The 23,706-nt window shown below is 39.5% G+C and overlaps 1 protein-coding gene and 1 long non-coding RNA gene across 7 annotated transcripts in view; one reads left to right on the plus strand and one right to left on the minus strand.

Moving 5' to 3' along the window:
- LOC118644539 overlaps nucleotides 1–17,498 on the minus strand; it is a 28,410-nt gene extending 10,912 nt beyond the window's left edge. The window contains exon 1 of the long non-coding RNA XR_004962314.1: nucleotides 2,256–17,498. This is a non-coding gene — a long non-coding RNA (uncharacterized LOC118644539). The remainder of the gene's footprint in view (nucleotides 1–2,255) is intronic.
- LOC105835835 (transcriptional enhancer factor TEF-1) overlaps nucleotides 1–23,706 on the plus strand; it is a 172,107-nt gene that overhangs the window by 19,171 nt on the left and 129,230 nt on the right. The window contains exon 2 of one of the 6 annotated variants that reach the window (XM_036283232.1): nucleotides 19,751–19,838. The exons of the other annotated variants lie outside the window; for them this stretch is intronic. Coding sequence (XP_036139125.1) covers nucleotides 19,814–19,838 — 25 coding nt within the window. The 5' untranslated portion in view covers nucleotides 19,751–19,813. The remainder of the gene's footprint in view (nucleotides 1–19,750; nucleotides 19,839–23,706) is intronic. 6 annotated transcript variants of the gene reach the window in all.

A 23,706-nucleotide genomic window follows, 5' to 3' on the forward strand; every position in this document is an offset into this window, starting at 1 on the left:
GCGCTCTTTTCCACGAGTCTTCGAGCGACTCTTTTCACCTTTGCGTTAATTATCTCTCTAGATTTACGGACGTTTACAGTGTGTCTATTGAGCGGTTGCTGCTAAATCCGCACAGATGTTTAAACAAATGAGATTTTAAATATATAATTGCTTCGCACTGAATCGCATTTCGAGGATTAAATTAAATGATAATAAACTCTTTTTACTTTAATAAATTCCTCACTTATTACATACGTAAATTTCAATTAACTAATTAACTGATTTAACAAATTAATTGAAACATAAGAATTTTGAATTACATTGAATCGTTATGTCCGACTTCCATGATTTATATGATTGTTATCTATTATTTTCTTTATTTGCGTGTTTCGTGAGACCTAGAGTCTCAGCTTTCCGTCTTCTAACAAGTTAAACAGCGATGGGGACGCGCGTGATCCTGAACAAACGGACTTTCATGAGCGGTTTCATTAGGATCCGAGGCAAACTCTCGAAGTCTACGGGTTTGGTTGGTTCTCTTGGACGGAGGGCCATCTAAGTTTATCCGCGTTATTTCTGGCGGGAGCTGACGCACCGCTACTCTCCTCCCTTCCCTCCGCGAAGAATTATCCCCGTGTATGTTCGAGCAAGACGCGATACAAGTTAGCCATCGGCCGAAACCATTCGCCTCTCTTTTATGTCTCTTCGTCGAAGGAGAGAGAAATCGTTCGCGAAGATGCTTAAATTCAACAAGCTGTCGATGCTTGTACTCACTTGCCATCGAATATCCAAACATGTTTAAATTTTATAAGCTGTCGCTTCTTTTGCTTCTTCGATATTCGATATCACGACTGTCGAGGTGTACCCTCTATTATTTTTTTTTTTTTTTTATCAAGGTATCAATACCGTGTAATAATCGATGCGGTAATAAATTCAAAATTGTCGTAAATCGTTAACATGTGCACATAAAAATAATACAAAGTATGTAAAATAATTACGCAATTATTGCTTAAACCCTTGTCCGTTTAATTCTATTTCTCAGATGACTAGGTTGAAAAAATTCAAAGAGAAGCGACGATACTTTTACTATCGTAAGTATCCTTGGACTCATCCTCAAACTCGTTTGTCCATTTCCGTGAATAGTTGTTTTCGTGCTCTTCCAAGCTACGGTATATTTTAAATGATGATTGTCGCGAGATCCCGTCTCATTTACTCGTACGACATCTTCCTCATATTGTAAATTGGTCGCGTTTCACCAGCGCAAGAATCGACTTGACATTTCCGCATCTCGTATCTTCCTAATTGATATCAGGGGACTGCTTTTAATATCCCACGCCATATCAAAGTCAACATCGGTTGCAAGGGCAGAAAAAAAGAAGAAAGATATGTGATCGCGCGATGACGACGTTTCTCAAAATGTCCACTTATATTTAGATATTCACGACATTAATATCCCGAATTCGCCTCTCGAGTATTCGTCTTCGACACGTTGTCGCTTCGATTTCTGTGGCGGAATAAACCGTGAAATTGTCGACTGTGTCGCACGAAATAAGACTACACTGAATTTACGAGCCTTTGTAATTTTTTTTTACTTTTTGCAACAGCGAATAGCAGATTAATTCGAACGCAGCTATTTTAAACAAAGTAAAGCGAAAACCATAAGAGTTGTTATTAATGTACTATTATTGTTTTTCCGGCTTAAAAAAACGATAGAAAATAATGTAAATATTTGTAAAAAGAACGAGAAAATTAATATTCTGACGTAAACTTATTCAGTTTATAAATTGTCCATAATTATATTTTTAAATATATCGATTATTCTGTTTAATAACTACTTTTAGTAAAATATGCTCTTGTGAAAGCAATTAAAGATATATATTTTTTCAATTGTGTTTTATATGATTTATCGCCGGATATTAGCGTATTCCATCGATGTGTAAACATCGTGTTTACATATATTAATTTATCTTGAACGCGTCGATTCTTCGAGATGATGGATTTTCTCGCGGTTGTACGCATCGTGTAAAATGTGCATCTTGTGCACACACATAACTGAACGCGATCGTCGCATATACTGCGTATATGCGTGCGTGCGTACGGAAGTTAGATAGATGAGCAGAAAAAGATTAAGTTACCGAGGTTCACCTGTTAGTCTGAAAACTGAGTACACGACCGCGGTAATCCGTGGCAGCACCATAACTCTCTCTCTTTTCTCCCTTCTCATTTTCTCTCCCTCTCTCTCTTTCTCTCTCTTATTTTCTCTCTTTCTTTTCTCTTACCTTATCTTGCTGCGTTGGTGGTTCACGGACGGTGTCGGATTAAACGTTTCCAACATCGGCGAGTCAGTTAGACTTGTCACTGCGAGCTCACGTCGCGAAACAAGTTATGAATATTTCCTGTGGCTGATGGTTCATTCTTTATTATCATTTTCGTCAGGGCCTTTATTGGCAGTAATCAAGTCCAAAACAGATTTTAAAGAGGAAGCTCAATCCACGTTATTTATGCACTTTCTGTACATTATAACGATAGTTTAATAACTTTTTTTTTATTTTTGTCATATCGTGTTGTCATGTTTCGCATTATTTTTTTCTTTAGCACGAGATTCGGAGATTTACGTACGAAAATAAAGAGAGAATCTTTGCATCAAATGCGTAGTGCAACAACATAGTATCTACGTGAGTTGCTCTAGTCAAGGCTTTACTTTGAACTGGAATAAAAATAGGCAATAAATAACATGTAAGTTATACGAGGGATAGACTTTATTTATATTCCCCCAATAACCGAACGAAAGCATCGATCAAAGAGCCGATGTATTTAGATAAAATAGACGAGGAGCGAAAGCTTTTAGAATTTAACTTTTAAAATCTTCGATGTTCGGTATTTGTGAATTATGATTACTTGACGTGTGCACGATTAACAATATTAACAAACATCATACATATACATATATATATATATTGTACATGGAAAAAAAAATTTTGCTACTGCAGCAAAATTGTCTTTGCATATTTGTAATGGCAGACAAAATTTAGTTGACATAACTGATTTTAAAAATTATTCCTCAGTACAGTCCATTTTATTTTAAAAATAGAAAAAATTTGCTGAGTATATTTGCATTTAGAATTAATTTGCTGTTAAAGCAAAACAATATATTCTTAGCCAATACTTTTGCTGTTTGAGCAAAATTACTACTGCTTATACAAATGAGCTTATATATGCTTAAATCCATAATTCACTTTGATTGGCTGGTTAAGGATTCGTAATTTGAATTTGTTATAGTCGAATAATTTTATAGCTTTAGCAAAGCTATATCTAGTAAATTCACTAAGAAAAAAATGTTGTTGATTTGACTAAATTTTTCAACTTGATTAAATTTCTTTAACTTAAATACATAAAATACTTTTTATGGAGATGCTAAACTGATAGTCAAACTTGATCGAGATTGATAATATAGAGTTATTTGTGCATATCATTAACAAAATTTTGTATGTATTTCTTTTATAGATTTGGAAATTTTTTTCTAAAATTAAAGTTTATGTATTAATAATTGAATAAATTTAATCGAGTGGAAAAATCTAGTGAAATAAAAATTATTCTCAGTGCTACAATTAGCACTTTTAAACGATCTCTTTGTCTGTCCGCATAACTAATAAATTTTGCTACAGCAGCGTAAAAACTGCTATGGTAATTAAATTATTTTTTTCATTTGTAATGCGTCTTCTGGTCTTTTAATAATTTTAGCGTGAGGGATTAATCGCGAATCATCTCTCCACGAATCGGACTTCTCGAAATTCAGTAGGGAATTGTCATCTTCCTACCTTTCGACGTCCGTACATGCCGAATATTTTGGCATGAAGAGAAGAATAATAACGGCGTGTCGCGTAATAGCCGTGTAAAGGTTGCACGGGCCCACGTCCCATTCTCGCGGTGTGGAGTGTGGAGTGCCCCGGACGTCGTCGGGAGGAGGAGAAGGAGGAGGGGGAGGGGGAGAAGACGGAGGCCGCGTGGCCACGCTCGCTTGCTCGCTCCTCGTGAATTATTCATTTCGGGGCCGTATCAGCCGTTGGACCCTCACGTTCACGTGATCGTCCGTCAGCCTATACATATGTATACACGACGAATATCTGCGTGTATCTGTGTGTACGTATGTGCTCGATACACAGCGCTCATCATCCCTTTCACGCATGTCACTCGTTCATTCCTCTTCCGTCCCGAGCGTCGCTAAGACGCGTCCTACATCTCCAAACACTTGTCGAAATAAAGCTTCATACGCGGCCGTAGATACATCCGGTTTAGCTACCTTTTCCTACGCTTTTTTTTACATCAAGATGACTGTCCTAATTATGAATCAAATTTAGCAAAATTAAATTGTTTTACATGGGTGTACGTGTATTTACAAAATTGCAGAAAAGTGTGTTACATTTTTTAATTTGTTTTGTGTAATTATTGTACAATTTTGCTTAATTTAGGGAAAAAAGGGAAAAGTTATTTTTAAATAAGTTACCTTGTGAAATTATACCCTAAGTATGTTATATTTAATACATTTAAACATATAATAACATGTATTTAAAAAAGGACATTAACAAAAAGTACATTAAATTATACCAACCTATAATTGGGACTTATACATAATTTGTTTATTGAATACATAATAATTTTCTTTGAAATTATAATACTTACTGCTTACATTGACATTAACAGCTTTTCAAATTATTAAATTTACACGAATTAATGAAAATTATTTTAACTTAAAATGACCCATAATTGTTACTTATTTTGTCTTCTTGAAAAAAAAAGAAACTTGAATTTTAAACTCGAGAAAATATGATTCGATTCACAGCAGCGGATTTGTTTCGGCGTTGCGTTTTAAATCGGCAAAATTTAGTCCGAGTCGAGAGGAGAAGCCAGCTCCGAATTTGTTAAGTGGACAAACGAAAATGCGTATCTCTCGGGGCTTTATTTTCGGCGGTCAACATCACCGCCGTTTGTCACGAGAGGGGAAAAAAGTCACGCGACGTCACGGCGCGAAAATTATTGCGCTCGATGCCCCGGCTTACGTAACGTAGGCGGACCATAGAGAGCGGCGCGGCAACAGGCGAGCCTTGCCAAACGAACGATTAACCTCGAACTTGTAGCTGACCTCCGCTCGCCGTTTGCGAACGTCCCCGTCCTCCCCTGACACGTTACTCCAGTTACTCCGTGACAATACGTCACGCCGAGATGACGACGCGCCGTGAGGAAAAATAAAGTTTCGCGCGCGGAAGGCAAGCACGCGCGCGTGCGGTCGCAAGCGCGCTTGTGTAACGCGCCGTCGTCGCTTTAAAAATAGTTTCTCGTTGGCCAACTAAACATTGTATCGCGAGACTATGTCGGCTTCAGGAGATCAGCCTCACCTTGAGTAGACAGAGTCGCATGTCGGCGATTCTCGAGTGGTTGAAAATCGAACGATTTAACGTTCCCTCTTTCTAATTGACTCGCACGAAAAGCATCCTCCACCGGCGAACGAGAGTTCGGCTCATTGGCTTTGGCAGAGCGAAAACAAAGCGATGCGAAATCACGAGTCGTCCTTCAATTGCGCGATTTGTTGACTCGTATAATTATACTTTTGTACGAATCGAGGACCCCGGGGTGGCTTTGTAAGCTGAACATCAGAGAGCCGGCGCGAAGTGCTCCACGCGAATAAAAATATAATCGTTAGCCGTTTCAAAACTATTTCGCCGCGTTCAATCGAAACGCTTCGCTCGCTGCCCGGAGAGATAGTGAGAGATAATTGTTACCGTATGTTGTCAAAATTGTGAAATCCGATTGAATCCGGTCGTTCGTCGCTCGTTTGTGGCGAGCATGAAAATCGCGAGGTGCACAAATCGCGTGACAAAGCGCGGCGGCGCGGCGGGCGTTGGGAGACGCGGCTGCACGCTCTCGAACACTCGGCAAAATATCCGGGTGTTTAGCGCGCTTTTGAAAACGAGAGGTTACTCCCCGGCATGCACCGGCCGACGTAGCCCACATGTTGTGTCGGCCGAGCGTGTAATGGCAGCTACGAGCCCGCGCCACCGGGGCTGCGGCGGGGCGGCGGCTTAGCGTCATCGAAAGGTCAACACTATTGCCGGGAGTGCCACACTTGTCGCCCGGCTCGTTTACAATGCACGGTGCATCCCCGACAGAACACGTCGCTTTCCTTCGGTTCATTCACCCCGCGCCGAAAAAAGTGTCCATCTGTTTTGAAAGTACTTGCGTGCGAGGGAGGGAGGGAAACAGAGGCGGTGCAAGTGTTTTCCACGCGACCGGGTGAGAACGAGAAACTCTGACCGAGCCGGCAATAATTTAGGTAATCCGCAATGTCTCAAATAAATTCACAAATTACGAAATTAGTTCAAGTTCAAGTGTTTGTCAGCGTTGAACTATCGCAACGGCTTTCTATCACTTATTGTAGTATTCGTTTGTGAGAATATTCGAATATATAAGTATCTCTATATAGGCATCCTCTACTTACGGTACGACTACTTCGATCTTCGAATTTTTAGACTTACGATCGGCAGTCTACTAGCTAAAAATTAACTTGTAGGTTATAACAAAACTGATTAGACACTCGTTATCAATGATTAATTAAGTAAATTAAATATTGATTTAATTTATAATATTTTATAATATTAAATATATATATTATGTTAAGGTTACATTTATAAGAAATAATATTATTTTTTAATCATTTGTGAAGTTAATTTATTTGGTTAAGTTAAATATTAATTTTATAATAGCAAACTTTTAAATTATAATCTTTATAAAAATTTGTTTTGTCATTTCCTGAATAACGATTCTATAATCATCTTCAGTAATGGAATTATTATTTTGTATGAATAATGTTTTATTTATATGAAATATAAATGCTAAATGTGTGCTATATTCGACTTACGATCAATTCGATTTATGACCGAAGTCTCGGAACGTAATTCCGTTGTAAATAGAGGCATACTTGTATAATAAACCTAGGTATAATGCGATGTTCGCATAACATAGTAAAAAAATTACGATAGCCTTCGTATAACGTCGTAAATCATTTTGTATAATGCAATAGATAAAATGCAAATATAACATTAGGCGGAACATGTACTAAATATTCGCGCTGACGGAAACTATTTTTTTTATAATAAAGCTGTTTTTTTTTAATAATAACGCTGTTTTTTTTATAATAAAGGATTTTGCAATTTTGCAATTTGTGAATTGCTTAGTAACGCGAAATTATATAAAGCGTATAATCGCGCGTAAATTTTCAAACTTTATTTTAAAAAATGATGGAAAAAAAAACTTTTGACAACTATTGAAAAATATGCTATTGATTGATACTCGGATAAAATTTTGTTACAAAAACTAAGAATTCTTTAGTTGAGTGAATAGATCTATAGTAATATATACAGATAGATTTCTATGTTAAAGTGGTAAAGTTTTACAGCTAAATAAAAGTAGCAATTATAGTTAATTATATTTATTACAATAGTACATTGTACTTGTCAATACAAGACAGCTTTCTGCGGAAATTAATCAAATGGACAGAAATTCTTAACAAAACATACGAGCTAAAATGGAGTATTATGTACTTTTATTACTGCAATGAAGAAAATTTATAATACATTAATAATTTCTATTCTAGCAAAGAATTTGTTTAATGAATATACTGATAATTATCCTGAGACATAATTTCTTTGTTAAAATATTAAATCTCTTTAGTTACAGCTGTGGAATTTATGTAGCATGTAGCTTTGCTGAATTGCTTATCTATTTTGTTTCGTGTATAAACGCGAGAAGAAAAAACGTTTGCAATAAACTTTATAAATAATTTAATATTTTATTTCTTAGATTTGTCATATTAGATCACCATTTTTTTATTTATATATTTTGACTTAATTTTTTAATTCAGGAATATCGTTCAAACCTTCAAAAATAATATATGTATAGTACAGTTTCTCAAAAATATTCAAACTTGAAATGATTAAAATGCTAGAAGGTTCTCTTCTTAAAAATGAAAAAAAGTCTCTTTACGCATTCAATTGCGTGTATAATACCACGTTTTACTATGTAATTCTTTTTCTTTAATTCTGAGTTCAACGCGTTTATTGTCGAACCTTGTCCGTAATCGTTTACCAAACGCGAATAACACGTTTGTTTCTCAAGCGCGAACAGTAGCAGCTCGCACAATCCGTCCGATCGGCCGGCTGACTGACTGACTGTCCCGACTGAATCACCTCACCGCGATTTGCAATTTCGCCGTCGCGTGTGGTCGCGTCCCGACGCAACGCGACGCGACGCGACGCGATGGGACGCGCCACGACGCTCCAATTAAACCGGTCGATCCGAAACGAATTCCCTATCTCGCGTCCACTTCCATTTTCACGAATCCCCGAACTCGTTGTATTTACGTGTCAATTCCGCGCCTTCGATCCGACGAGCGAGTAAGCGGCGGCAGGGCGGAAGGCGAATCACATCATGCCGGGGTATCTAGAATTCGAAGCCGGGCGGCGCGGCCCCCGGCTTCGTTTGGCGCGAAGCCAGACCGACTTACCCAATTAGGTTTCATCACTGGGTCGGCAGCTTCCCTGGCTGCCAATATTTGCAATACCTAACTAAACTGATCCAATTATAACCAAACCGCCGCTCCATCAACCGATTGACATATAGCTCGCGCCGTGCGCCAGATACGACGTGAGTGAAGCCGCGCCGCCTCGCCGCTTCTCGACGCTCGTCATCGTCGCGCGTTCGCTATACGAGGCGACGAGCGGCGGTGCAGTGACGGGGGCCGACGTGATAACTTTGGTCTCTGAGCGTAATTGAAAAGTCGGGGAAGGCGGAATATGCATTGAGAAAATTGTATTCTTGCCGAGGAGTTAGATGGTTGATACATAAAAAAAAAAAGGACACCTCGCGAGAAGAAACTTCCGAGACGAAAATAAATATATAGATGGACACCTTTAATTAATAATTATTTATAAATGCGATTAGTGTTGTTGCTAGGAGCGTTTACATATAAGGCGAGTCGCTTTTTGTTTGTCGGTTGATCAGCTGCATCGTGCGCGAATGCAACTTTGCCCTGTAAAGGATGCATTTGCGCATGATGCGATTGATCAATCGTTGAATTAAAAAAAAGAAACTCGTCCATATGTTGAACCACTCGATCGCTCATATATTCTGCGTCATCCGTGCCGTTGATTAATGATTTAAGTAAGACGTTCCGCTTTATTAAACGTTACGCTACGCATCTGTTACTTTGCGCGCGCGAAAGATTTTATTTTGCAAATCTATTATTGATTCTCTCGTAACACGTTACGATATTGTTAATGCACGACCGTTAATCCTCGAGTGGAATTTTACAGTAAACAATTTGATGATATATTTCACACGTGTGTAACATTTAGAAATTTAATTTTAATACTTTTTTACGTGTTAATACGAAACCTACGAATTAAAAATCTTGTTTGTCTAATTGTTTCAGTAATTTAAAGAAATTGTAATTTACGAGATAAAACGGAATGCTTTTTGCCCCCTTTCCGCTTCTTTTTCGATCATCCACGGCGTTCATTATTCTTTCTCGAAACCGCGCATTTATCAAAAGCCTGTGCTATGAATAATAAATCTCGAATAAAAAGTTTTTGCGGTTTCGCCCAATCGAATTCGCATTTCGGGACACCGCGCGAAGGAGCGTTTCTTGTTCCTCCGCCCGCCGGAAACGAGCTCCCTCCCTCCCGCACCGTCGCCGCCCGTTCCCTCGAAGAGTCTTCCCACGGAACATTTGCGAGTTTCCTGCAGCTCGTTAATTTATTCCCCGTCGATAGGTAGGTCCTCTCTCCCGGATTCCCGATTACGCTCGCACACACGTGCACGTCGTACGTACGCACACACACACATATACGCGCGCGCGCGCGAGCACGAGCGAATGCTCTCGAGAGATCCGAGAAGAGAGTCCGTGGTAGTCCATTGGCATTGCAGCAAGTCCAGCATGAACGTCTCTACCGAAAGAGAGAGAGAGAGAGAGAGAGAGAGAGAAAGGGAGAGAGAACATGATGGAGGGGAAGAAGGGGTGCATCGAGTGTCTATAAAGGAGAGCGCGACGGAGGAAGGCCACGAGGGGGTCGGACGGGGGGTTCGCTCGCTGCTATTCCGGGCATTCGATTTGGTATTTTTCTTTGTATATCGCGGATAGTTGAAATTGTTCCGCAAGCAGGGCATTGATATATCGTCCCGCGGGTCCTTTGAGCTGCCCGCGCGGCTCCGAATTATCGTTCGCGTACTCTCAGGGAACGGAACGGTATCCTCTTCTCCGCCCCGAGGTTCTCCCTCGCCACTTCGACGACGCCGCGGTCCCTCTCCCCCTGCGATCGCACCTCTCGTCCACCGCTACCCTCCTTCCCCCGTCGGCGGCTGTCCCTTATCCCTTGTCCCTGGCTACCGGTCAATTTATCCGGTGGGACCATCGTCTCGCTTTATTCTCTCCGTAGCTTGGAAATGCAGCCCGAAAGGGCCACGTCCTGCAAACGGACTTTTCCCTCGCGTGCCTTCCGCGCGATTACTCCTTGCATTACTCGATTTCTTCTCTCCTCTTACGAGCCGCCATTTTCCCCTTTGCCTTCCTTTGTTTTCGCTGTTTGTTGCTGCGATGAATTTGTCGATGTCATGATTGAGGAGCTCCGGAAGCACGCATTTATAATTAACTCGTGTAATCGGGCAAAATCTTGTTCTTGGACACGCAAGTGTTAAAACTTTATTTATCAGGGTGAAGCAGAGATCTCGCGCTACAGATATTTCAATTTTTTTTTTTTTTTTTAGAGAAAAATAATAAATTTTAACGCGTTTGTGTATTGTTATGTTGTGTATAGCTTATTTTTATATATTATGTACTCGAGGATCTTATTTTAGGATTAGAAATATCCACAACTCGCGTATCACATTTTTCTCCCTTGCGTCTTTGAGAACTGAACGAATGGTCCCCTACTTCGTCGTTCTCCCACGCTAATCGACTTGTCGAACGATTATCCTGTGCCAGGATCGGTTTTTCGCGTGGAGAATGGCGATTTTATAAGGCTCTTCTCCTTTCCGCGCGCGCTCTCTCAGTTCGCTCCGGTATATATCGAGGACGCTCTGAAGGACCACGACGGCACGAGAGAGCTTCATTCTTGCCTCTCGATTTCAAGCCCCGCGTCTTCTTCCATGAAAGAACCTGTGCGAAGCATCCTGGCTCATCCTGGAACTATGGCGCGCGATGCCTTTCTGCTCTCTTTTTTATCTTCTCGTTCTTGCCCTCTCCGCTTCTCGTTCCCTCTCATCCGCTTACACCAAAAGTCCGAGCTCCCCTTTGTGTGTAACGGTGAATCACGAAAGGGCGAGGGGGCCAGGTCGACCGCGAGTGAAGAAGAGGGAGGAGAAGGAGGAGGAGGAGAAGGAGGGAGGGGGATGAGAAGGGTCCGGAGAGTGGCGTGGGAACAAAGGAAGGCGACGAGGAGGAAGATGCAGAGAGACGGCGCATCTATAGCTCCCTTTCCCTCTATCACACACCCTGTCTCTTTCTATTTTATTCTGTCTCCTTCGTTTCCCCCGCCGCCGTCCCTTCCTCATCCTGGACCTCTTCCGCGCTTCCACGATCTATCTTCGGGCCTCCAATAAGAAGAAGTAAATCACTCGGAGAGAAGAGACGATACGGCCGCGCCGTCGTCGCCGGTGCCGTCGACGTCGTCGTCGTCGTTGTCGTCGTCGTCGTCTTCGTCGTCGGCGTCGTCGGCGTCGTCGTCGGTGTTGTCGTCGTCTTCAACGATCGATCGTTTTCGGGCAAAATTATTTGCCGTCTCTCGCACGATTATCCGTTATTCCCCTCTTCTCTTATCGCGTTAAAATTAATCTCCGTTGCCTGTAACTAAGTACCGCATGACGCTGCGCAGTTCCTTCCCGCATCACTGCGAAAGGAGCGCCGCGGTATAACGAGAAATTGACATAAAGGGGGCTCCCCGGCTCCCCCGGGGTCAACCAGTCAAGTAGCTTCTCGATCGACGCCCCCTCTTCTGTCTCTTTCCCTTTCTCTCTCTTTCTTCCTCTGTCCCCTTTGCTCTTTTTGTTCTATTATCTTTCTCTTAGAGCTCCATCTCGATGAGTTCACGCAACATAAGTGCACGTATATACGTACGTGTATGTACATTTATGTGTGCATACGGATGTGTATGTGTGTGTGGCGGGCCGGTTTGTGCCTCCTCACTCGTGATCCGTAGGATGCAGCATGACGGAGAAAGGGAGAAAGAGTGGCTGTGCAAGCACGAAGGGAGAAGGCGGGAGGGGAGGGAGCACGACAGATGTGAGATGCAGCTCCGTAGACTTATTCTTTACGCCGTAAGATGTAACGGGTTGCTGTCGAGTACACTGCCGTCGAGAAGCACTCGCCTCTCGGTCGTACGAAAATCCGATGACCGCTAGCGCGATCATTTTCACGCGAACGTATTCGTTATTATTTATTATAATAAATATAATATCACGCGTTCTTTAAATGTAATCTTTATTGACTTCTGACTTCTCTTATCTCAAGATAAATTCGGTATTAGTTTTATTTTATCTCCTTGCCATTGTGTTAGGGAACTATCCTAAAGAAATAGAATGGAATATTCAGCAGTTTATTCATAGACGTTTCTATTTTTCCAAAAGCATAAGATGCTGTATAATCTCTGGAATTATATATAGTACGACATTGGATCAAGTGATGCCATATAATTATATATATAACTTATTACAATTACTATGTAATTACACATTCTACATATCATACACATTTTACATATTATAATTTATTATTATATACGATTATATAAAGATTAGTGAGAAGATACAGATTTGATAAAAATATACCGGCGTCCCGGAGTTCATACGAGTCAATCTACCGTTGCAATAGATCGTACAAATTATTACTTTCATTTATAATTAGTAGTGCGGCAAATCGAATGCATTTTTTGTTCCACTGGGTGATCGGTGTGATAGGATAATCGTTACTTAACGCGGCCCGATCTCTGTGTGGCGCGGGTTTATAGGTTTTGAAGTCACTTGTTAAAGCGAACGTGAAACGCACATGGTACCTTCGTGGCCGCACCTGCGTGACGTCATTCAAGCGATATAACGACGACTATATTTCATAATAACGACAGTGATCAAGCCTAACTGTGAGCATGAAATGCACGCATCCGTTTGAGAAAATTTCTTATTGTGGGCGGTTGAATTTTGCATTGTTAATCGAGTTGAAAAATTTCTTATTGATTCAACAATGAACGACTTTCAATGAAATTTATATTTTGATAATTTTTTTTACTACAATTATCATGTTTAAAAAAAATTATTTTACATTTAAAATATATGTTAAATTATGTATTAAATTTATATAAGAATCTTTCAAAAACAAAAGGAAAAGAGAACGCAGCATGGCGTACTTTTTGATAACTTTATTATTCAACTTAAATTCTATATGCATCGCGTAGTGAAAAGTAATTTTCCTCGTACAAGCGGTCTCTCTTCGACGTGATTCCGAGGCTGGACGTAATTGGCTTTCATGGGAATGTCAAGCGGTAGATTAACGATTAATGGCATCTCCGTTGTCGTCGGTCGCAGCCATTTATATTCGACATTAGAAAATCTTTAAATCCGATGAAATATATCCGATTATGGTTTACCTATAATTACTACTTCCGCTTGTTTTCATAACGTCGCGCGACGACCGTTTCGTAAACTCCGACGACAGTCTCTAATTGGATTTTAACGTAGTGGCGATACTCGATAAACTGCTGACGGTGTCTACGATGATCGCGATCCTTTGTGTAATCGACTTTGACAATCTCGCTCGATACAGTCTGGCCGATTGCCATTTATATCGTGTCCCCGTCGTTGCTCCATATTCCATTTCGTGTATGATAAATACGTCCGCCACTTGATAGGATCCATTTTTCGACAACGACGAATAACATTCGCGTCTACGCTTTTTAAAGTTTTTTCCTTATCTTTAAATATAAACCAGTTCTCTTTTCGTTTTTCTCATGGCTGAATAATTAAAATGTAATTGTATACTTTGTAAATCGATTTTTATTATACTTTTTAACAATTTTCTTTTTGCGCGTATTATAAATTTATTATCAATATTTATTAATATTTTGATAAATATTAATAAGAAACAGATGTAATAGGTTTATTATTGAATTCAATTTTTTTTAAAATTCATTTTAATGGAAAGTTTCTTTTGCGTTCTATTTTTGTCTAAAGAAAAGTCTGAGTGTATCACACAAAATCCACTTTGTGGAATTAGATTAGAAAAGGGAATTAATTCCATCACTTTCATGCAAATGGAGAAACAATGTTTGCGGTTTTGTTGAAAAGCAATTATAAATTTGACAATGTTATGGTCTTAAAATGAAGAAATTTTCTTGGCTAATGGACTATCCCTTTAAACGCGATAGTTAACGAAAGTTAGTCGATATCTCGATCGCCCGATTACGAGACCCGATAATTGCTACAGGCGGTAATTAAGAGGGCTCTCTACAAAAGTAGCCGTTGTAATGAATCTTATAAAACTACGGAGTCGTCCGTGCGGGAATAAGTTCGTTCGACGAAAGCACTTTTACCTCGCGCCATCAGATTAATCGTATTTTCAAACTTTTATGGACGGAAGATGTTTACTCGCGCGACGAATTTACACGAGCGTCATATTTACAATCACATCGAACGTCATTAATGATCATATCGATACGCGAGCTTTTGTTAGTAAAACGAACGGTAATTAGCGACATATAATTGGCCTTCTTTGAGTATCGCTCGGCGAGCGGAATCGAATAATCTCAACTTGGTCGTAATTGAAGTCACGTTCGAGCCGGCTGTTAAGTTGTAACGCTAATTGCTCCATCTGGAAAGAGGGGGCATTAACGGAGAGCGCGGACTCATAGAGTGCGGACGAAATTACGAAATGCGACGAATTATAGTATAATGCACCGTGACGACGACGCCGGCACAAGAGAAGAGCATAATCCCCCCCGGGGGGGGGGGGGGGTTTATTGCAAAAAAAAGAAGGGAGAGCGAAAAAGAGGGAAAACAGGCGCCGGCAAACATATAAGGGGAAGGTGGGGGGAGGGGGTGCAGGTCTCTGTAGAAACGCACGTTGGCGGGTGAAATAAAAAGGTTCATGGTTGTTTCGGGTGCTCTATCTTTAGGACTCGCATATCATGGCGCGCTCGCAGCCTATCCCTTTCCATCTTCTGTATCTACTTCTCTTTCGCTTTCTCTCTTCTTGTTCCCTCTGTACCTCGTGATTCTCCCGACTGAACCCTCTGACTGAGTTATTTCGCGGCTAAAATAGTCGAGTATGCCTTCCAAGTGAAAGACGACGACGGCGGCGGCGGCTTGACGTCGCGCGGTTTTACACGCGAGCAGAATACTCACTGTCAAAATAAAAGGCGGATCCGTCCAGCCCTTAAGGCCTCCCCCGAAACTCACACGTAGTGGCCACATAATTATAGCCTGTATTCTCTTACTCTCGAAGAAGTGATTTTCTATGAGGAATAGAATATCTTCACGTCGCGCTCTTCCTGGCCGCAAATTAGAATCCATGGGGAAAAAGTTGCATATTTTCTCAAGTGATCACGTTTGAGTAACAGATGCTAACGGTATTTGAAAGTTAAACACATAATTATTACCTGCTAGCTAATAGTTATTCATCCGAGAAACTGATTAATCTGTAACGATATACATTACGTTATAGATAAATATAACATAAATTTAGCTTACACATCCTTTTCTTATTTCTACATAATGCATATTGATTTATTAGCCGTTTCTTGTCGATTCATATCTTTCAGAAACTTCCCTTCTCTCGCTTGTGATACCAGCGAGCTGCAAATTATTTTTATGTGCTCGAAATGTTATACACGTAAAAGTAGCCCATCAGATTAAAACCTGCCGTGATTGCGTCGTTTGAAACGGCTGATGTGTATCGGCACACCGATATTTCTGCGCGTTACGTTGTCGTCGTCGTCGTCGTCGACTCAATAAGAGCCGGAATGGTCGCGATCCATGAATGAGTTTCCGCGATGGTGGGGAACTTTGGCAAGTGGTTTAAGTATCAGCGGTAGCAGCAGCAGCAACAGCGCGCGACGGTGGAAACGATTCCTGCTACCTTTCGTCGTCTCTCTGCTCGATGTTGGCCTTCTCGTCGGGCACTCGGTTTCTTGGCTCGCGTGCAATTTCAATTATCCGCCGAGCTACGTGAGAACGTAATTCGACATCTACCTGGCGACAACTGCGGAAGGTCGGGGCAACCGTGACGAGGGCCTCTTAGGAGAAAATTGTGAAACTCGGAAAGGTTCGAGCGGTCAGTCTCGTCCTTCAGACGTGGATGACGACCGCAATTTTTTTTAAGCGTCAGTTTACCACGCTTATCTCCGCGATAAGCATTAGACAAAACTGATGACTCAACGAAGCAAAGATATAATAGAGCTGTCGTGGATTCTTCAGGTTATTAGTAGTTATTTTTAATATACGTGATAATATATATATTATGAATGGATGACCGATTTAATTATATCAGTTCGTCTAACGTGCGTCCAGCGTGATAGGAGAGACTTCTGAAAAATATAAATCGACAATGCGATAATTCAGGAATTAATTTCTTTTGGTGTGCAATACCTTTGCGCATCCACGATCGAATCTTGCTCCTCCTCCCCGCAAAGTCACGTTACTTTTGTCCGACGAAATACGACTCTGTCGCCGACCGTGGCTCGATCGAATTTCAACTCTTCGGAATTCCGCCCGTTTTTTAATAGAATTCACGCGGAGTCTCAATTATTCATCGAATACACGGAACTTTCCTCCGTCTTCTCGCGCGCCGCCATCGCTAAAAATTTAAGGGGGGGCGATTCGCCGGTACCGACCGGGATGATTCACGACCGGCTAATTTTCCCGTGGCCGCGTTTACCCAACCGGCGGGAATTATTACCTCGCGAATAATGGCGGTGCTGGTGCTGGTGGTGGCCGTGCCGTTCTCCGCCGGCGTTTAAAGCGGAGTTAAATATTTAAATCGACGAACGGGCTTACGCGCCCACGTCCGACGCCTACCTCCGTTCGTGAATCGCCAGGCGGAATGTATCCTCCGCCGCAGCTGTCCCTCGTGCGCGATCGCACGATGTATGATCCCTCGATCGCGAACAATCGCGTGACGCTGTCCGCGATCCAAAAATTCGTTCGTTGATGTGTTCGCGAAACGATTCCCCGAGCGCGCAAAACACGCCGCGTGTCTGCAGGTTGAAGCGCCGAGAATAATTTAAGGTCGCGCCCACAAACATTAGGTAAAATTAACTGAGCTTTACCGAATTCTCTCTCTCTCTCTTTCTCTCTGTTTTCAATTTCAGAAAGGAAGGGGTCGATTGGCCGAAAGCCTTGATTGAAATGTAACTATTGTCTTCACTGATAAATATTTAAAGAAGCCACAATGCAAGTTTTTTTTTTTGAAATTCTCTAACAATAAAATAATGTAATTTAAAATACGTGACATGATTTAAAAAGATTGATAATAATTACAAAAATACCTTAAAATTATACTAATATCTTTTAATCTTATCACCGTTGTCGATATGCTTCTTGATTTTATTTTATCTTGATATTATTATAAAGGATGATATATCGAGAAAGTTTCATCGTATCTTTTAATATCAGTTTTTGTGTGTGATTTAATTCCATATTATTTTTGACGCCTTATACTTTCTACAATTTCATCTATTATGCAATACAACGTGAGGATCATCGGGTCATGCAGGGTTACGATTACGACGCTTGTTCGTTGAATTTATTTACAAAATGAATAGCAAGCATAATACATTAATATGACTTTGTAATTCCTTGTACACTTTTCAATGCTTGATAGTAATACAATAAGGTTGTGCAAATTATTGCTGTGTAAAAAAAAATTGCCGTATAAATATCTTTAATTTTTATAAAATTTTATTCATATATTTCGAGAGTATCAAAAACCGATACACGGCAAGTCAATAAATGTATTCATGTTTCTTCCAATTAATTCTGTTCCTGTGTGCAAAGTTATTTTATCCGTTATTTTAGATCAAAACTTATTATTTATATTACATAACAATTTTTATACACAAAGCGTATTTTGTGAAGCTACACTAAATAGAAAAATAGTAAAGAAAGCGAGAGAGAGAGAGAGCAAGAAAAGCATAGCTTTTAATTACAAAACATTTTAATATGTGATATTACGTTATATCTATTTATTATTTATTTAAAAAAAATATATTATATATCAACAAATATGTGTTATCTTGAATTTATTATTAATTTCTCTTACACGTGTCTTCATGAATATAGAATGTATTGCTCGATGTAGCAAAAATCGTTAAAGAAAGCCTTCGTTCATATAATAAAATTCTCCGTAGTGCCTGCGCAATCGTTGTCTAATTAAGTTTCCTTTCCTCACGCTTCGTGGCGGTTACGAGCAATCTATCAGCTAGTTGAGATCTATTAGCTGTGTGAGAAGAGGAAGGAAGGCTAGATGTGCACTAGTACACATACATATACAGGGTGATTCGTGTAATGTGAGAATCGTAAATAACTCAAAAATGACGTTTCTGAAAAAAATGTTTCAAACAAATGTGCGGTTTTGTGGGAGAAGTAAAATGGTGCAATATGTTTGAATTTAGGAGATGATTTTAAGATTTGTTAAGATCAATTTTTTTATGGCAACCCTTATTTTTTTACAGATTCTTAAATTTATTTTGTTTTCAAAACATTTCGAATTAATTTTAATGATTTATTACTTATTTATGAACTTTTCATTTTTCATAATTTTAATCATAAAGCTTTTCAAACAAGCAACTTAGTGATAAAATGTGTTTATTTAATAAAATAACCGCTGTAAACAACTTTTATTCGACACATTTTATTACTTGTTTGAAGAACCTTACGGTTAAACATTATAGACAAAGCACATTAGATAAAATTTCAAATTAAGTCTAACCACAGATAAAGACTTTTCAGATAAAAGACTTATTTTTTAAATTATTTGCAATTTCTCACAATATACATATACAGGGTGATTCTCACAATGCATGAATCACTCTGTATATATTTTCGATTCGATGAAACAGAATCTTGATGCTCTGGCCAACAGCCAAAGTGTGGGCGTTTACGAGAAGTAACGGAAAGGCGCGAGTTACGTCGTTCCGAATTGGCAGCTTCTTTCATTAATCGATCACTAGGAGGGGTTTCTCGAGAAGCTTCTCCCCACAGTACGCAATCGATCGTCTTTACTTAGAGATCGAAGGCACCTTGCCACAGTACGCTCTGGGGGTAACACGATTAGTCACTATTACACGATTAGTTACGGTTAGAAGCATTTAAGGAACGGCTACGTTTAAGGATCTAGAGATATTTATCTTATGTCGAGGCTATTTTAATTTATGATATCAAACTTAAGGAAAGATAAATGAAGCCCTTCTCATAAACGTGGGAAGTTATATAATTAATCAAATGTATTTTTTAATCGTGTACGATTTTATTATATAATTTTCATACTTTAGGAATAAACTTTATATGTAAAAAGTAGAAATGAGTGGAGTATTTGAAAACAAAATATTTATTTATTAATTTACATACATATACATGTAAATACGTATCACGCGATGCATGTGCGACTATCGCTAATTTTATAAATTATAAGTTGTAATCTGAATGTCAATGTTAACCTAGAGAATTTCTTTTTTTGTTTCAGGTAAGTGCATCATATTTTCCGGTCTCTTTCGCCATCGTGTGTACATGGTGAACGGCATTGCGTATGCATTCGACGAGTGCGATACCAGGTTACGTATGCATAATGATCGCGTTTACCAGTTCTCGTCAGGCTGCTCGTAGATATACCATTTTAATCTTCTTGCCTCCTCCATTCTTTTTGCCGCTCTTCCTCTTTCTCTCTCTCTCTCTCTCTCTCTCTCTCTCTCTCTCCTTCGTTATTTTCTAATTTCCCGTGAAATTATCAACTTGCATTTTTTATAAATAAATACCACGCAGTGAGCGGACAGGTAGTAATGTTTATTTTTTAATCTGGTCGCGACTTTTTGCGTATTCGTATTCTGCAACATCTCGACAAACTACGACAAGGTGTTAACATCTTTTTCGATATACTTTACTTTCTACATTAGTACACTTAGAAAAAAATGTTGTTACTTTGACTAAATTTTTCAACTGAATTAAATTTCTTTAGTTCAAGTATTTATTTATTTAACTTAAATACATAAAATATTTGAATTTTAAATCAAATCTTTACATATTTGACTGAAGTACATGAATATTTGAATTAAACAAATTTAATTAAGTTGAAAAATTTAGTTAAATTAACAACTTTTTTTTTTAATGTAGAAATCCAACAATTAAAATATTCTAATATATTATTTGTTTCTAACTGCTCAAATACATTATGATTATTTTAAAATTCACATATGTACATATTTTATATAAAATGGCAATAACTCTTTCATGTTTCGGATATTCGCGAGAAGACGAATTCTTTTTTTTTACTTAAAACTTTTCAAACGGTTTATATTTTCTTTTTTCTCTAAAAAAGAAAAATAAGATAAATTATGGAAAAAGTTCAGCTGAAAAGAATAGCTTATTTTGTTCAGAAAACTTACAGAGAATCGAACGTTAAACCCGTTCCTTCTCCGTGACATTTCTCCACTAGAAACTCGTTAGCTGTGTTATCCGCTAATTTATTGTTTCACGGACTAATTCATTCCGCGTTCCTTGTTCGAGGGCATTATTCACGTCGCTCGAACGGAGTGGCACGTGTATTTTTGTTTGGTACCTCATTACGCAAATCGTAGGCACCGGAGGTGGAGAAAAAGCCCGCAAAATGCAAGTTGTGTATTCAAATCAAAACGCCGCGCGTGCACCGCCAGCCTACGCTGTGATCCGACGTTGATGATTTATACCGCGACTACAGCGAAATTGCGCAAAGACGTTCCGCGCGGGAAAGCCGGACGATGCGGTGAAGATAATTTTTTTTTTTTTTTGTTTTAGACTCAGCGACTGTACGCGCAGCTTTTGTATTCCCAATACCGATCTCTTTCGCAATACAATTTGCACGAGACCGATTAAATCTTTTACACGAGGTTCCATCCCGTGTCTCCTTTCCTTTCACCTTTCCTGGAGGCCTCGAATAATTTGGAGTGGATTTCTTTTTAACGATATTCTTATATCAATATGCTACATATATGAATCTCGTACTATCGAGACAGTTAAAGAGAAGATGCCGTCTCAAATAGGAAAAATATCCACAAATAGGTGTTTTACGCGCATCGTGAGATTTTCTCTTGAAAATGAAAAGATTTCGTAGGCGGCACTCCTGTGTACGCTCCTCTTATCGCGACTGTAATATTTTAAAACGCGAATGGATATACGCTCGCGAACTTCAGCCGAATAATAAACTCGTGACGATAATTATTGCTAATGCCGTCATTACTGTTCCACGCGGTGACCGTAGCGATAACGCGTCGTCGTCGTTTCCTTCTCTGTGTTGGCGATTCGCTGACGCTCCTCCGCGGCGGCGACTCGCGCGCATAGCATCGCGGTCACGTTTCCCCATTAACGAGCGCTAAACGTTTACAGTTCGATAAGAGGGACACCCGCGGCATTGTCGATCCTGTTCGCTCCCACGTTCTTGAATTACGCTCCGACGACGCGACGATTACGGAGACGCGCTCCCGCGCGCTTTCTCTCTTCTTTTATTGTTGCCTGTTGGAATTTTGATAAATTTCTCTGCGCGAGGCGAGCGCGAAAACGCGGCCTGCCCCGGGGGGGGGGGGAATTTATTTGCCGAGTTTCGCGAGACTTTTCACGTTCCTCGTACGACGGCGCGGCGCGGTAGTAAGTCTTAAAATATAAATTAGTTGCGATAAGAAGGCACCTTTGTCGGCTCTCTTCCCCTCTCTCTCTCTCTCTCTCCTCTCTCTCTCCCCCGCGCTCGTAGCCTTGCATGCCATGAATCGTCCCAGCGACGGATTTAAAAGCGGAAAGCGACTTGAATGACGACAGTCGATAATATTCATTTCGCGTCTCAAAACAATACGCTTTTGCGATAACACCAGCGAACAATAACACTGCTGTTTCTTCGCTTGGCATTTTTCAATTTACGACATTGGATGGCTCGCTAAAACGAGAGATCGAATTACGACCTGTTATTGCGAACTAATTTTATCTATACTTATTTGACTCGTCACTACTTGATACTGTTTTCAGGAGTAACAAATATATCAAAATCCGATAGTGGAGACGCTATTATCGTTCAAATATTTTTTTAATACATTCCTTGTAAATTAATGAAATAAAAATTTCAAAGCCTTAACAGGGAAGCTGCGCGGAAATAATTTTACTTAGAAATATTTGTTGACTTTGCAATTAAAGTTACATATTGCATAGAGCAAGTTGAACACTTCCTTGCTTGAATATATTTTAGTCTAAAAGAGATTTATTAGCTGCGGCCCTGGTGAGTCGTATTCGTCTCTCTGGTCTATTCACGTTTCCTGTTCCGTGGAATATACACGTGTAATGTATATTTGTGCGCATTTTTGTGTCAAAAGACACTCGATCGTATATAGCACTTGCAGAAGTCACACGTAACCGCCAGACCCCGTCGTGATCGTTACACGGGTAGATGGTCGTGTAAAAAAATTAACGCTCGTTCTCTAATTACATTTTCGTGGTTAAAATTCGCACCTTAAATCACGCCGTGGAAAACGCAGACGAACGTCGGTTGGTTTACGGCGCGATTCTTATCCGACGCTGAAATTGTGGCGAGACTCGAGCGGCTTACGTTGCGTATACCAGCGGCGATGTTTTTCAACGTGCCGATTTGATAGTCATGTAAATACCGTGACGTTTCCTGCCCCGAAGCGTTAAAACGCGCGAGATTTTCTAGAAGTTCTGTTCTTTACTGTTAACTTACGTGGCGTCAAAAATCTGATACGTCAAGATATTCAGATTTAACTGGTAGACAAAAGGAATGATAAATATTATATACATCTCTTGGAGTTTCGCGTTTATAAGAGAGCTTGTTTTTGATTTCATGGAAAGATAATGTTTTTAGGCGAAAGTTTATAACGGAAAAGTTAACGGATTCATATATTTTGGCATTCTTAATATAAAATACTGTGGCGCGAAATTATTTCCGTCATTTCCGACTGACTTTCGTGCACTAAAAATAATTTAGAATTGGATTTCCTTATTAAAACTTGTCCTTTTAATCACAATGTTTATTATAAGGCGGTTTTTGAAGTCAAAGTTACCTATAAGAGATCAAAATAACCTCATTCAAAATAAAGAGGTAAATTGGTTATATATAAGAAAGTATTTTACATTATTATACATAACGAAATTGTTGTGTAAAAGCTGTATCTTGAATGCATACAACTAGTATATGAAGACTTGCATAAAGATTTTCTAATTGAAAGAAAAGGATTTGTTATTGAGTTATGTCAAATTATAATAAATCCTTAATTATACGTACAATTCTTTAAGAGGATTATCTTGTAATTATATATACATATATAATTAAATATATAATTTAATAATATAGAAAAAGGTTGCCGAAACTGATTATGTTGCAAAAACGTTAATTATTACAATATGCATTGCAGAAAAATGCATTTTTTACGCTAAGGCAAAACAGGCAAT

The sequence above is a fragment of the Monomorium pharaonis genome, chromosome 2 (assembly GCF_013373865.1).
Source record: "Monomorium pharaonis isolate MP-MQ-018 chromosome 2, ASM1337386v2, whole genome shotgun sequence".
NCBI classification, from domain to species: Eukaryota; Metazoa; Arthropoda; class Insecta; order Hymenoptera; family Formicidae; genus Monomorium; species Monomorium pharaonis.